The sequence below is a fragment of the Rattus norvegicus genome, chromosome 10 (genome assembly GCF_036323735.1).
Source record: "Rattus norvegicus strain BN/NHsdMcwi chromosome 10, GRCr8, whole genome shotgun sequence".
Taxonomy (NCBI): Eukaryota; Metazoa; Chordata; class Mammalia; order Rodentia; family Muridae; genus Rattus; species Rattus norvegicus.
Window position 1 is genome coordinate 51,538,535 of NC_086028.1, and position 16,420 is coordinate 51,554,954.

The 16,420-nt window shown below is 42.7% G+C and overlaps 1 protein-coding gene across 2 annotated transcripts in view; it reads right to left on the reverse strand.

Annotated features, from left to right (window-relative positions):
• Shisa6 (shisa family member 6) overlaps window positions 1-16,420 on the reverse strand; it is a 294,351-nt gene that overhangs the window by 141,729 nt on the left and 136,202 nt on the right. The window contains exon 3 of one of the 2 annotated variants that reach the window (NM_001415765.1): window positions 15,823-15,918. The exons of the other annotated variant lie outside the window; for it this stretch is intronic. Within the exon in view, the coding sequence (NP_001402694.1) occupies window positions 15,823-15,918 (96 nt within the window). The remainder of the gene's footprint in view (window positions 1-15,822; window positions 15,919-16,420) is intronic. 2 annotated transcript variants of the gene reach the window in all.

Here is a 16,420-nt window from a genome sequence, read left to right on the forward strand (position 1 = left end):
TCTGCATCAGAATCGCAGAGGGAGCTTATTAAAGATGGATTCCCAGTTGGCACTGCAGATTATGATCCAGGCAATATTGGGCAGGGCCTTTAACGTACATATCCTCCAAAGTGCTAATGAGTCTGATATACATTTGTAATCATATTCCATTCTCCTAGCTACTGTGGTGGTGCATGCTTGTAATCCCAGCACTTGAGAGTCCCATGATCCTCTGGGCTAACTAACTGCTGCTGTCTTTTCTATTGCAAAGTAAGTGTGGCTGGGAAAAGGCAGAGGGTCCCCCTCATGTCAAGAAAACTCTACATAGAGAAGAACTTTTATTGCAAATCTATGCATGCCCTGGAAGAAGAGGAGAGGCCAAGGTGCAGGTCATGAAAGGTCTGAACATCACCCTCTCCCCCCAATACAACCTTGTTGGAGTCATAACCTCAAAGTCTTAGGCTGGCATTTAAAAGTTGGGACTTTGGGGAGGTGACTGTGCCATGTGGGTTTTGCGCTCATAGATCACCACAGGATTATTGAGTCATGCCAGAAAATGATTCTAAATGTAACCTCTCTCTTTCTCTCCCCATCTCCTCTTTCGGGCTTATTTTCTCTATTTCACCTTGTGATAACCATCGTGACATCAGGTTCTAGCAAAAGGGGCCTTACTAAATGCCAGCAGACACTAGCACCACATGGATTTCCTAGCCTTTGGAACTGTGGGCTAGGATAGACCTCTTTGCTTAATAAGTTAACTGGTCTCACGCATTTGGTACAGTAATAGAAATTTCACTGGGACATGAGTCATACCTGTAAAATGACTCACAATGCCAATGTGGTCTTCTAGTCCGAGAAAACAAAATGCAACAGTCAAAGAGTTTAAATGTCTTTGTGTTTCATGTATGGGGAGGAGGGAGGGAGAGGGTGTGTGTTTGGCATCTCTCCATGCTTACAAAAATGTCTAGCCAGCTGAAGGATCTCCATGATTCATCCATCCCACTGACCTTCCCATCTGGCCCACAATTGGTGGAAGGTTCCAGGGCTTTGTGAAGAGTGAGAGGGCAAATGGGGAAGACAGCCAAAGACGAATAGCCATGGCAGTTAGCCACAGCCAGAAAGTGTGTGGTCTTCCTTTAAATTGCTGGGGCACCTTGGTGCTGGGATACACAGATGGCAATCCCAGCACTGGCTTCCTCCTTGGGTCACCCTCATCCATAATGTCTTTCTCCATCCCAAAGATTCTCACTAACAGACCTTGCAAGCCTCTCGCAGGGTCAAATGTATGCAACAGATGAATGGATAAGGAAAAGCATGTGACTGCCATTGCAATGGATCCTTTCATTCAAAGGGGCAACAGTGCAGGTCTCGGCCTCACCTAGTTCCAGAGCTACTACAGAGACCAGCTTTCAACGCCCTAGAAGATACGTGATATTTTCAGGTTTTTTCTTTTTACAGAAAAACTACCTCTTTAATCAAGGTATATAATTTTCTATGTGGTTCTTGGCTAATACCTTAGGCCCTGTGTTCAGAAGTGAAAAAGCAGTGTGGAGAGCTCTCTGTACCTGGAGTATGGCCTGGGAGGTTGAGGTCCTACCCTCCCCTACTTTCCATTCCCTGTGTCTTCCAGCCTCTGTGTTCCGGAGTGGCCCCAGAGGGACCTGCCTGGGACTCTAGGGTTGATTGACAGGAGGTCCCTGGGAATACCATCCAACTCTTCTTTTTGTCTGCCTCCAATTACTGAGGGAGGGAGAGGACTGAGAACATATTTAGAAAACGTTTTCATTGTTGCTTTTAAAAAATCTCCTCTGTAATTAGGTACTCCGGGGGTAGTCAACCACGAAAATCCACAACCACCACTGTCAAGTTCCATAAAACAAAGGAGAAACCAATTAATCAAAAGGAAGAAGAGACAGGCTGAGCATGAGCACCTGTCTCAGTCACCCAATGCCCACTCGCACTCATGCCCACCCCACCCATATCCACTCCCACTCATGCAGCAGGCTTTACAATCGGGCCAGCCCCACTCATCTGGAGGGTTTCCAGGCCCTTTGTGGGTAGGTTACAGAGCCTTGGACTTTTGTCTCACAGACGCATCTTATCAACAACAAGGCCAAGCGTTTTACTCACGCTCTAGATGTGACCATTTCAAAACCCAGAAAGAAAGGAACCAATGTAACAGTGAGATTCCAGTCACAGTCTGAGTGCCTTGCCTCTCACTGATTGCATTCTTGTGAAGTCATGGAGTCCAAAGTCCTGCTCAGACTCCAGCATGCTCCCTGATGGCTTTTGCACTTCCAACCATCAAGCCTTAGGTCACCTTGGAAACAAGTTCTGCCCAGCTCATTGAATTATTTTTAATGAACTGTGCTCACAAGAGTGGGTCTCACTAATGAATGTGTGCCATTCAACACTACTGTTTCCTGTGGCCTTAGAGACCCCTCTTACTACATCAACACAGACATTACAAGAAGTGTTTTTGCAAGGACTATCCAGTGTGGATGACCAAAACTCACGGGAATTAATTCTCACTCAATATTCCTTATTTGGGAGTTGTTTCAAGGTATCAAAATCAGGGAGGTTGAAGAGGACCAGGATCTTTCTAGAGTGTGCAATGACTGGCTGTTTATCTATCCTTGGCCTGAAGGGAGAAGCCACACCTCCTATTAACCTTCTAGTCAACACCATTGCTTGCTGTTTTGCTGCAACCTTTTGGATTGTTCCTCACAATTGGAAGTTCAAGTGTCCTCTTGAAACTGAATTGCCCTGTAGTATTCAGTGACCATGCTGTTTCTGTGTCTTCTTTCCATCCCAATGAGCATGTGCATACTTTACTTTGCTTGCTTGATGTGTGTCAGACCCATATGACTTGGTATAGTCAATAGCATTGAGATGGACATCATGAAAAATGGAAACACTGAAGAATCCTTTCCTATGCCGCTCTTCCATAGCTACACCAACTAACATGATTGGCATTTTCATTGGGTAAAGCGACTTAGTACAAAGGGCTTAAGGTCAACAGGCTTAGGACACTTCCCAGGAAGTGGGAAATGAAGTTGTAGGAGTTCTGAGGACTAGATATGTGCATATTTTCTAGCATGTGAAATATGCTGGAATCAAAAAGGAGAGAAACTTTGTAACTGAACAGTTGGTGGAACAAAGGAACAGAGGCTCTCAGACTCTTAAGGATACCAAGCAAGCTAGGACCTATAATTCTCTAGGGGAAGCTGAGGAAGCCATGGGGTTTTAGCCATTTCACATCTAACTGAGTGAAGTAGGGAAAACAAAAAGCCTTTCCAGAGAACACTTGTAGAGACAGGCACCATGGCACCCAATAGGCAAGGAAGCCCTATCCCTGAGAAAGACTCAATCAAGGAAACTACTCCATCCAGATTGCCAGATACTAACAATTTCTGATCATAGCGATTTCAAAATTTCTAATGACCAGTGATCAGTAAGCATTTGGTTTTTTCCCATTTCTTCTGTAATTTGTGTGCAGTAGTATGTGCATTCAGAGTGAGCATGCCTTTTGTTTCTCATATTTATAGAGTTGTAGGGGCACGAAGAGGAGACCTTGTAGACCAGATATAGAGACTGCCATGTATCACTCTGTGATCAGAGATTCTAAACTCTATACCATGACATTGGCATTGAGTGTTTGGTGGGAGAGAGTATATTTTGTGTACAAGAGAGAGCAATCTGAACATTCAAATTCCAGGCATCACCACTGGAGATTATGGTCCTCTCCTCCTGGAAGAGTGACAACATTGCAGTTTCTTGACAGGCTGCATTCTACCTCCTGCTCAGTGCTCTGCACAATGTCTGACCTATGGCTACTGATGAAAGCTGATCATGAAAGCTGAGATGACAGTTCAGGGTAGATGTTTTCAAGAAGCAGTATGCAGGTTTCTTCTTCCTCTACTGTTTCAACAAAGAGGATGCTTGCTCCAGGCAGCTACATGATGCTGCAGCCCCCAATGGTCTACATTTCTGAGGCACCACATGAAACAAAATGGCTTCAAAGGATTACCCAAATGTAAACGTTGTGTGTGTTGGGGAGGGGGAGGAAGACCTTTGCTAGGCTTTGCTAATTCTTTCTACTGCTGTATCTCACCACAGGCTGCTTGATAACTATAGAGCTCCATCACGTAATTTTGGGTGCAAGGTGACTTACTCTGAACTTTCCATTAAATGTGCTGAAAGCTATTAACAGAGTTAAAACATTTATCCAACTGAGACAAGGCCAGAGTCAGCCTTAGAAATATGTATTAGATAAAGAGGCCCCCAGGTAAGACCTGGTTTCTTTGCCCTATACTATTGCCCTAAGTCTGGTTTAATCAAAGGGATCAGAGAACCACCAAAAACACATGACATATGAATACACACAGACAGTTAAATAACATTATACGTCAACAAATGCTTTAAAGACTGGTATGCCAGTGTAAAAACTGCTCCAGGCTCCAGATGTGGGAAACCCTTTAGAGGCTGAAATGCATGGGGTAAAAAATAAAGCTGAGATTTGTGTTGAACAGTAAAACACATGGAGGATTAAAAATCATTGAAAATATAGGGAAAAACCATGTCTGATTTTATGGATGCAGAAGGAATTTTTGTGCCCAGTGAGTGGCAAGGCACCCATGGAAGGCTTGAGCCGATAAAAAGGACAGTCAGAACTACTGGGAAGTTGGAGAAACTGATAATCCTAGGTAGTGAACTGGGAGCTCTGCTAGGATTCGAAGCAGAAGTCACACATACAAAAAGACGGCAATAAAGGAAGATTCATTTGCAATGGGCTGTGGGGAAGTGGAGAGCAAAGTGATGGCTGGTAGGACTGTCAGGCAGGCAGCTATTCAATTAAATTAGAAATATGTCCTGCAGGCTTCTGTGGAGGGACTAGACCAACGTGAAGGAGCTCAAGGATACTTTGGAGGGGAATACATGCAACAAGGATGACGTAAGAAATGCACACCAACAGAATCGTGCAAAATGATATCATGATTTCATCCTGAGAAGCTAGAGGGGACTGTCAATGAACTTTCACTTAATATAGCTATGCTCTGAGGGAAGGAGTATGAGTCCCTTTTGAGGTGAGTCAGAAAATGCAGGTAGCATTCTCTCTTTCTATGCCTAATGATAATTCACTGCTAAAAGGCTTCATGGGAATCTCCTAAAGGGGTCAGGGCTCAGAGAGTGGGACTTTGGATGTCTGGCCTAGGAAGGATGATATGCAAATGTCTTAGTAAAACTAACAGGCTTAAAACAAAACAATAACCCAAACCACAAGAACCGAAGCAGAACAGAAAATGTCAAGGCTTAAAGAAAAAGACTTAAGCTGCTATCAGACTTTCAAATATATATATACAAAGCAATTCAATGGCAAGGAGCAATGCTTCCAAAAATCAGAAGTATGATCCTAGAATCTTACTACTGGATGAACTTTCCTTCACATGCCAAGTCTATAAAGCATGAGTTTAAGACTATAGAGGAAAAGTAATATCACAGAATTTGTGTGTGTGTGTGTGTGTGTGTGTGTGTGTGTGTGTGTGTGTGTGTGTGTGTAAAACCATATACTCATATATATGTATATAATCATGAATGGATCCAGTGTTAGTAAACCAACTGCTGTATGTACAATGTTAATAGAAAGGAAGAAAGTGTAGATATAAATCTTTCACAAGAATTCAATGTTCAGGGCTGGAGAGAGAGCTCTGCAGTTAAGAGCACTGACTGCTCTTTCAGAGATCCTGAGTTCACTTCCCAGCAACCATGTGGTGGCTCAGAACCATCTGTAATGGCATACTATGCCCTCTTCTGGTGTGTCTGAAGACAGTGACAGTGCCCTCATATACATAAAATGGAAAAATAAATCTTTGAAGAAGTGAATTCAATGCTCACCTTGGATAAATATGTTTACAAGTCTCATAGGAGTGAACGAACACTTCTTTAATGAAAATTAATGTGAGTCTCTCTACAACTATATATTTGCTTACCTAACTGCCTGTCCTCTCTAGCTATGCCCTATTCTACCTATCTATCTCATTGCTAAGGATAGTGATTTAGGAATAGTCTAGGGGCATTCCCACTGACTAGACCTAGAGCAGGAGTGCCCCTCTGAACTGCTATCACCCGACACTCTGTTGGAGGCATTAAGCTTATGCTAGCAGACAAGTGAGATTAATTAGAGATAAGGTACAGAAGTTGCCTCGGTCTGCATATGATATGATACACTACCGAGAATGTCAATGATAAACGTAACTCTCACAATAAGAGAAATCACCAGAGAGACAGAATGTACAGCGAACGGAATCAATTGTCTTCATCCACACAAATGTAACTGGGCTACAGAGGACAAATAGTGCAAGAGCCCAATTTGCAAATAGCAACAAATGCAGTCAGATATTTTGAAATAAACCTAATAACTTGCAGGTTTGGTTTAGGAAAAACAGTTGCTTATTGTGACATATTTGTATAAAAGCTAGCTAGGCTTCCTCTCTCTGTCAATTTTCTGACTTTGATAATTACACTGTGGTTATGAAAGGAAGAGTTAGTTTTATGGGATATTCACTTGAGTATTTGGGACTAAGTGGCCATTATACCTGCAATTCATTTTTGATAATGCAGGAAAATTTTGCATATACTTAGGAAAACATATGTGATGCACCTCTCTATGTTTTCATGGGTGCTCTTGCACATAAGGACGCAGAGATAGAAAAGGCAAAAGAAAAATGAAGCAAATGGGATCAAATGTTAAACTTTGGAAAATTGAATGAGAGTATTAAATTGCTTGAGCTATTTTTTGTTATTTTCTTGTGTGTTGGAAACTATCTAAATAGCAACATTAAAAATAAACCTGCTACTGGCTATATAAACAATGGCGGGGTGTTTTGGTTTGGTTTCGTTGTTGTTGTTCTTGTTAATTTTTTTAGTACATGTGAATGTCTGCATGAATGTACTGTATGTACACAGTGTGTATGTCTGGTGCCCACAGAGGCCAGACGAGGGTGTTAGAGCCTTTGGAACTGAAGTTAAGGAAAACTGTAAGCCACCAAGTGCTTGTGGGAACCACACCCAGTGCCAGTAGAAGAGTAGCAAATGCTTTTAGCCACTGAGCCAACCTTCTGACTCCACCCGAGATGGATTATTGCAGCCACTGAGGATAGAAATATTGTGAATTAAATTTACAAGTGCAGATATCAAGGTTCTATCCTCAAGGGAGGATTAATGTCATTATGATGGTGGTGTCTTTAGTGCAAGAATTTACTTGCTGATGGTCTCTCTCAATTTTAGACTTCCTACCCTCAAGAATGTGAGCAAAATAAACATTTATTATTGATAAATTACCTAGCAGTGCAGAATGAATTAGGAAAAAAGGTTAAGAAAAGAAACTTCAAGTAGAATTCTGAGTAGTGATCTCCTAGTCCAGTAAGACTATTACGTCCCTGGGGAAGGATGCCTATAAAGGAAGTCAATGTTTGCCTGATTTACCAATAAGGAACCTTGAACAGCAAATTAGGCAGTGCGTGGCCTTGAGGTTTTGTTTTGGGGTCATGCCAACCAATAAAAATGAAAAGAGAGGAAGAGGGTGTATATATTGATAATTAAGGAATTTTAACTCAGTCAGTACTTTTATGATGAATGAATCCAGTTCCAAGTTTCCAATAAAGAGCCATTGAGAGTCTATAAAATCAACATTCACAACAGATGTGAGCTTCAGGCTAAGTAGATGAGGTAGGTAAAGTCACATTAAATTGGGGTAAAGTAAGATCATTCCATAGAACAGCATAGAATATGGAAGAGTGCTTTAAAATGCTTTAAAAGAGATTTTGCAAGTTGTCAGGACAGGAAGCAAGAGAAGTGCTGACTATAATTCTGGCTAAGAGGGGACAACATGTGTAGGAACAAGAGAAGGGAAAGAATAGGGACGGACTCCGAACTGGCCATCAAGGAGACAGAGGTGACAAGTATCATGAGCAGTATCCAGGGCTTTGCTTGAATGATCAAGTTGCTAGTGGGACGGGGACACCAGAATTCCAAAAAAGCATTGAATAGTTACAGCCTTTGGCTTTCCCAGTCCCTTGACAAATGTGATGATCTCTTAAATGCGGTCTCCTGAAGATGGGGATGAAGCAAACAACAGAAACTGGGCTGAGGAGTAAAAACTGCAGCCCCCCCCCCAGGGTTAGTCAACTCACAAAGTGAACAGCAGGGTCTGCCCCTTTGACCAGCTGTCATCATCTGGTCCTACTCAAGGCTGCCAAAGACCCTTAGCTCTAACCACTTGGGCCTTGCTCCTTAGAGCCGGACAGTCTAAAGCTCCACTTATTTCTGGACCAGTAGCTCACATGTTCCGCTTCCCAATCTTTGCTCACACTGGGACACTTCTCTTCATCAGCAGGCGCATGAGCCTCTGTAGGATCTGCCCTCCTCCCCCAGTCTGTGTATAGCTGGCTCCTGTGCCTCGGCCCTGCAAGTTAACATTGAATGAATTCCAGGCATCTGTGTTCAATTGCTCTTAGTGAAAAAAGCAGAAAAGCATTATGCTTCCCCAGAATTATTCCCCCAGGGCAAGAGAACAAATGATTCACTGGGCAGCAATGGAGAACACAAGTGCTAACATTCATCCGATCCAGGGCTGAATACTTCATAAGCTCAGGGCCCTATGAAGCCAGACTGCACGTTTAAGAACAGTTGGCAGAAGGACCTTCGGGGCTGAGGTATGAACTTCCGCTGTTAACCCCGAGGGGCACCACCCTTACCTGCCATTGTGCTTCCAGAGATAAGGGCTTCTCGTCACTGCTTTTCAGAGCTGGCAAACAGATCACTCTGAGTACTCTGTGTTCTGTCACCTAGGTCACCTCTGAGGTAAAGCTGCCTGTTTCACTGGATGCTGCATCGTTATGCTCAGTGGGTGCCCAATCAAAATGATTTTAAAATATCAAAGGACAAGGGTCTCATGCATCTCTAGTTAGTTAGAGGAAACTGAGGCCCGGCATAATGAAACATTTTTAACAGAGGCTGTAGCTAGTCTCTATAGACCACTGGTCCATGAGCTTCTTCAGCTCCCTCTAGCTCTCTGCAGCCCAGGCTGCTGCAGGATAAATTTATGCAAATGAGAACACTCTCTAGGAAAGAGCAGAGGCCAAGGGCCTGGCGTGTCACTGTTATGTTCATATATGCCCAGGGAGGAGTCACCTGACAATAGAGGCCCCTTTAATTGAGTGATTGCATTGTTTCATTATTTTGTTTAAGAATAAAAAGGAAGAAGGATTAATAGGAATCTAGGTATCAATAGGTATCTAGAATATTTTAAACTAAATAGGTTATGTATATATGTGTATACACACACAGTGACACATGTTAATGAGGTACAATGGTCACAGTGTGGTTATCATATTTGTACCATCAAATATTCAAATTCCCTTCCTTCAGTCCAATAAAGGGGGCAGCACAATACTGTTACTCAGAGTCACTTTGCCATACAACAGCATACAAGAATCCTATTCAAAAGTTCCTTACTGTCCACCCATCATCCTCCCATGTCACCCCATCTCTCTTCTTTCCAACTCCCAGTAGAATTTTTTAACTCAACCTGTTAAGTTGTGCCTGGGATGATTTGAGACATTGCCTCCAGCCTACCTTTCTACCTCCCATTCTTATGTCTTCCCTGGAGGTGTCTCCTCAGGTGCCCTATGCTCTGGCCACTTTCCTGTGATGCCCCTAACAATGTCTAAACTCTCACCTTACCGCCATTTCCACATCGGTAGCTCATATACCGGAAATATATGTTCCATCCAACTATTAGCTTCCCCTTCTATCCTGCCTTACAGAGACCATCTCAGCTCCAGTGTCCTACAGAAGACCACTTAGGACATTTTAGGCAGACGTCATGTTTCCTTTCTTTAACCTCCTCTGTTCTCTTTGGGATCTACTGAACGGAACTTTCTCCTTACTTGCTAGAAATTATATGATCCAATTTCTCAAGTGCTGACAGTGTTTCTGCTCATCTTACTCAACGTACAGATGAATATAAATACAATAGGCAACTGCCCGTGCCTCGGTTGCCATATTTCACTCCCTATCTAGGATAAGGTGTTATAATACTAAGAAATAATTCTGTATTCCCCCTCCCAGCTCAAGTACTCCTCATTTTTCAATTGTCTTCCTTCCCAGCTAGGAAATCTGGCTTCTGATGTGATTGGTATGACCGACAAATCTCAGAAATGGATGTGACCTTCAGATCCCGCAGGAGAATTTACTCAAGATTTTAAAAGGGAAATTGCTTTGTGCTGATGTTCCTTAAATCTTCATGTGTGTGTGAATGATCTGCAATCTTCTTAAAATGATGTTTCCCTGTCAGTTTGTGCTGGAGTCTGTGAATCTGCCCGTCTTACTAGCTCCAGAGATGCCCTGGTACATGCCCTTGTGTTACTCTATAGCACCCCGAGGCGGGGGAGCATAGGAAGTGCTGGCCTTACTTGAGTCCTTAGTATGCTGGTGCATGTGTTTCTCCTTCAGTCTTCCTATCAGCCTTGAAAAGTGGGTGGCATTGTGATGTTATCTTACCAATAGATGTTACAGAAGTCCAGGCTACACAGGAGGTGTGGAGACAAGCTTTAAGCATGTGTTCCTCTAGTGACACTCTTCTTTCTGCCATTTTTTAAAAAATACTGATCATCTAATGAAGTTTATATCAGTATTTAGAGGGAAATATGACATAGCCTAGAGGCCTGGAGACTATTTATTTCTCAAAGCTATTAGTGTTTGTAGAGGACAAACTCTAGGTTAACATGGCTATGGTTCATATAGTGGGGCTCTGGGAGCATGTGTCCCACTTCTAGGCCACCCATGAAATTCAGACAACTCTTCATAGAAAGGAAATTCTCTCCTGGCCACAGACCACAGTGACTTGGATGTAGTCTGATTGCTTGGCTGTTGTGACATGGCAGAGGACAAGGGAGGCAGATGCCAAGACTGGCTCATGGCAAGGGAGATTCCCAACTTGGATGACCAGTCAGCGCCAACGTCAGTGCTAGGCAGATAGACTAGTAGCCACAAAGCTATTCTAGAAGCCGAGAGAGCACAAACATAGTAGTAGCAAGAAATCCTGGCTGGTTGGAAGAGCGAGCCTCCAGAAAAAAATTTGAAGAACCTGGTGCTCTCATCTCTCCCAAAGAGACCTTGAGGACAGCCCTGTATTCTAAGGTATAACAGGCTTTGTGCAAGACTCCTTCCTGTCACGGGAAAAGTTGGAAAGATAGATATTGTAGAATAAGGAATGATCTCATCACTCCAAAGTTACCACAGCCTTCACTCATGTCTCACTACTGGAGATCATGAGAGATCTAATAGTATCCAAGTTCTTCTGCTTTTAAAACAAGTATTCATATTTAGAGGGAAGAAGTGACATTTCCTAAAGCAGAGAGCCTTTGCAGTACATCCTGATTCCCTCCACTACCCCTTATTTCTGAGAGACTATTTTACAAGCCTGGCCAATAATGGGAAATCTACATGTAAATATTACCCAGGGGCATGTGTGTCCCAAGACTCAGAATGTAGTTTAAGTTTCAAGGACACCATTAATCAAGACAGTGAGTGATAGAGTTCAGTTCAGATGCTGCACTAAGATATCAGTCAGTGTGTCGTTTCAACCCAATCAGTTCTCAGAATGACTTGAGCCAAGGAGAGATGATAGCTATTTTCTTGGCCAGCATGAATCTGATGTCTTCAATGCAAAGTAGCCTGTTTTCCTCAAGTAGATGCCATGAAGGTCAACAGGGTTGTGTTAATCCACACATGGACTTTGAGTGACTCGGGAAATGTATATAGGAAACTATGATCCTCACATCGCCTCCATGGTTGAATTACAGCTGGCACCACTCTAAATACAGAGTTCAGGGCCAGATGACTGGCAGCATCCTTTCAGTTTTCTAAAGGGTAGGAGGTGTTCTTGTTAACAGGCCTATGGAGAGCTTTGTAGATTAGCCACTGTTGAGCAAAATGGGCAAGCTTACAAAGGAAGAATCCAACCAATACTCTCAAAGGTCTTGTGGTGGGTTTTATTTGTCTGTTATCTTTTGGTTTTATCTGAAAAGCAGTTATGTCAAGAGATGTATTCACTACGTGAAGGCAGCATTCTCCATGAGTTCAGGTGCACTTTTGACTGAAACACATCAATTTTAACAGCCAGATATTATGTGAAATTGACTCAATTATAACAGCACCATGTGGTTGGCATGTATTTTCCTAAACACTGGATTCAGGGAATACCCTGTTTGTTGTCTAGGATTATGTGAAATACCCTTGAAAAACTCTGAACACTCCCAGCCAATGGCTGATTCTTAGAATTCAGTCATTACTTAACAGTGAAAAGGCATGGGCCATACATGAAAGTTGTCCCATGTTACAGATCAGAAAGCAAGTGGTGATAGAGGGTCATGATGCCTTTGGTTTTGAGCCCAAGAGTTTTCCTACTCTGTATCCATGTGCCCATACACTCCTCCCTCACAGAAAACTACATTACAGAATGATCCTATGTAGTATCAGCTGCATACAGGCCATTTTCAGGCAAGCTGGTTGAACCTTCTTTCTTTCTTGCTGTTCATCCTGCTTCACTGTTGCCATGGTGACTGGGACGCCTTCTGAGCTCTGTGCTTTATCTGGAGTCCAGCCTGCAAATACCTTAGTACAGTTCAACCCACTCACTCCCCTGGCTCCTGAAACTGTGAAAGTATCTAAGCTGGATTCTTTCAGTCAAAGAGCTACAGAGTCTCCTGCTACAATCTATTGATGATGTGAGGGCTCATGCCTAGATTCCAATGTGTACATGGCACATGCCTATGATTCCATAGAGGCCCATGCATGCACACCTCTTATTTCTAGATGAAAATACCTGATTTCAATCTTTACAGAAAACAGAACTACTACAGCATTTGACCAATGTACAGGTGGGAGATGTCAGCATTGTCCAGAGTGATGTGTCAAAGCCTGGTGAAGGTCTACAGGAAGACAGCATTGAGCCCAGACAAAGAAGACTGTGCTTAGCGGAGTGTTCTCAGTTGATGTAGTACTGAAGTGTGGAAGTGGGTCTCTGAAAGCAGACTTAGCATCTCTCCTTCTTCCAGCCTTTGAATAGCACATTAGTCCCTTGGCCCTGGTTATCACCCAAAGCCATGGATAGATACAGGTAGAAAACTTCATACTTCTGTTTTCTCCCCTCCTAGAACAAATGCAGATGCTGGTTCCAGGGCCAGTGTTTCCCACCATGCTGCTGCCCCAAATGTCCCTCCTGTAGTATAATGTCTTTTTCTTGTCTCATTGACAATGTTTTCTTCTGTACTCTTATTATTTTTAGGCCATTTGCCCAGAATCACTGTTGGCTAAAATCTATGCATTTTATTAATTTTAAGACCAAATCCTGGCTTCTTCCCTTCTCAGGGTGTCAGAGATAAATTGGGTGTTATTTGTGCAATCTTTAGAATATCCACAGTCCTACCACAGATCTTTCTCATCTCTGGGGCTGCAAGTGCTGGAGAGACACATTGCAACTTCCTTTGTTGTTGAGATTATTAACTTAGCATAAGGGCTGTGGGCTTTACAGCTTGAAAACCTCAGCACTGTCCTCAAAACTTGCTCCCTTCTTATGTTTCCTGCCTCAGACCTCATGATGTCTTTTACTAGACGTCAAGGTTGATCACATCCAGAGTCTTCTCTGGCAAGTATCATTTAGAGAAAATTCTTGATTCAGGGACCCCTCATGGGGGTCTAGGAAGATGTTTACTGAGCAGAAGCTCTGATATTCTCATCATGTTTCCATCCCCCAGGTAAGCTTGGAACAATCCCAGCACCTTCTACTGCCTTGTAGCTCTGCTGCTACATAGGACCATAAACACTTCCTTCCTATTTCTACTACACAAGAGCACTTCTACTGCAAGCTTTTCCCTGCCGAGGGTGTGGTTCTCTGTTCATTACTCATCCCTGGTGAGAGTAACTCCCTTACTCCCACAGATATCTCTGGACCCTCCTCTGATGCCATTCTCTTACATGTTGTCAAGACCTGACTTTGTTTCCACGGTGCAAACGGAGCAACACAAGGACACCTTGTATTTTACCTCCTATTTGCTTTCTGTTCAATACAAAGAGTTCACTGCTTGGTGTTATGGTTTGAACCACCTTCAAGGGGCTGGGATAAGAGTGGGAACCTATACAGTTGAGAAGTCTTGGCAAGGTGTTAGATTCTGTTTGAAAAACAAATTAGTAACTCCACTCCATGAGGTATATGTAATAAAAAGTCAGCTTCCCAAATGGTGCCCCATGTCCTGACCTCCCAGATAATTCTTGTCTCTGGATAGCCATCTCCTATTCTGAAAAGAACTCACATTTACAAGATATTGTGAAAATCATGCTGTGTACAATCAATACATCTGGTCACAAAAGACACTGTGGCTTATGTCTTTTTCTTCTGTGAACCAACCACTCCAGGGATGTTCAGTCAACACATGAAATCACTCAAGAAGCTCACAGAGAGAGTGTTATGGGGAGGGACGGAGGCCTCCTGTCAATATAGTACCATGGAAGTATGACATGTTGGAATTATATCTGCCAACACCAGTCAATACTTTAGATGATCCTGCCTTGCATAACATGGTGACTTAAAACTCACAAGAGATCCTCCAAATTCAGTAGCTTCCAAATCCTCAACCCACGAAAACCAGGGGAGATATTAAGTGTTTGTTTTGCTTTAAAATGTTGAGTTTTAAAGCCTCTGTTTCATGGCAATCAGTAATTACCACTAAGTGGAGATGTAGGGGCTGGTAACTCCAGGTTTGAGTTGGTACAAGTGTCTCTGGGGTAGTTTGATTGTGTTTAACTGTGTAGCCCATCCCCCCGTTCTGCAACAGCTACAACTCTTAATAGCCACAAGTGCCACCTGTATCCTCAATAAACTTTATTTAGACACAAATAGACATCAGAAAATACATACACAGATACAGTTATCATTTTCTCTATAGGATAAACACACGTCACAGGGAATTTAAAAAGTAGGGGCACAGAAGGTAAGAAAATGTGAAGTCCTTGTTCACTCACACTTGAAACAGACAAATATTTCAGAGGAAGACAGAAATGGAACATCCCAACAACAGGGTTCACATTTGGTCTATAACAGCACACAGGTGTTGGGAAGGTAATCAAAGGAGTCGGGGATCCAGTGACAGAATGCTCACAACACTAGTAGGACTATTTAAACAAAAGACAGAATCGTGGAGGATTCCATACCCCTGCGCAGATGCTCTGCAAGCTGTCAGCTAGGTCGTAAAGCAGCTTGGCAGAAACGCTAGCTTAGCTTTCATCTTGCAGCTTGAAGGTCTGAATAACCTCTCCCTTCGTGCCCACATCACAGAGTTTTACAGAGACACACCGAGGAAGCCAAAACTGTCCACATAGCACGCTGGCTTAGAAACTCACAATACAGAACATTGACATTGAGTATAAGATAGGACTTTTGAAAGGGAAGGGAATAACAGCCCAGAGGCAAACACACACTTTACAAGTACTGCATCCAGTGGTCGCATTTCCCACCATGCTGCCTGTGGTCCCTTCCCACAGGGAGCCACCAACATTTGTGTCCCCATCATGTACAGAGCAGGATGGATGTGTCTTGGAGGTCTTTTGCCCTCTAAAGTCATAAATGTGACCACCTGGTCATCTCTGTGCCCAGGGCATGCTGCCATGGAGCTACCCCACTTATTCCTGGGTAAGCCTCAGGACTCTACACCATCTTCACATTTCAGATTTGGGTTCCCTAGGCAACCTCTGTATTTTAGTAAAAAATGGTTTCCACTGTACCCTTCGTGTGTCCTCTTCCTAATGTGACAAATCCAGATGAGATGAAGTTATGGAGATCTGGTCCTCCACTTCGGTAAGCATCCTTCCCATAATGCCCTGCAAGAAGATGGTCAGAATTACCTGACACATTCATGACAGCAACACAGAAGACAATCACAGCTCCATCTTGCCCAACAATGATGGTGTGATTATGTTCAAACCAGCAGTAAGCCACAAGCTCAAGGAAAATATTACATATATTATAATAAATATAATATATACACATATATTACTGAGAATATATTGCTACATATACAGAGACATATATACACATATGTTATACACAGCTTATATATATTATATACAATATATTATATATATATGTATATAACTATGTGACAGAGACTAATGTTTCATTAAAAGTAGAAGAAAGGACAACACATAGTTTGACTGCGGCATTTCAGAATGACCACTAAGTACACTACAATGTTCCTCAATTTATACTAGAGTCACATGCTGATCAACTTGAAGCATCTAAAGTTGAAAATGATTGCTGAACATTGGAATTTGGCAACAGGGCACAATAGAGTGTGAGCTGTTTGACCTGTGCTCTGGGGTT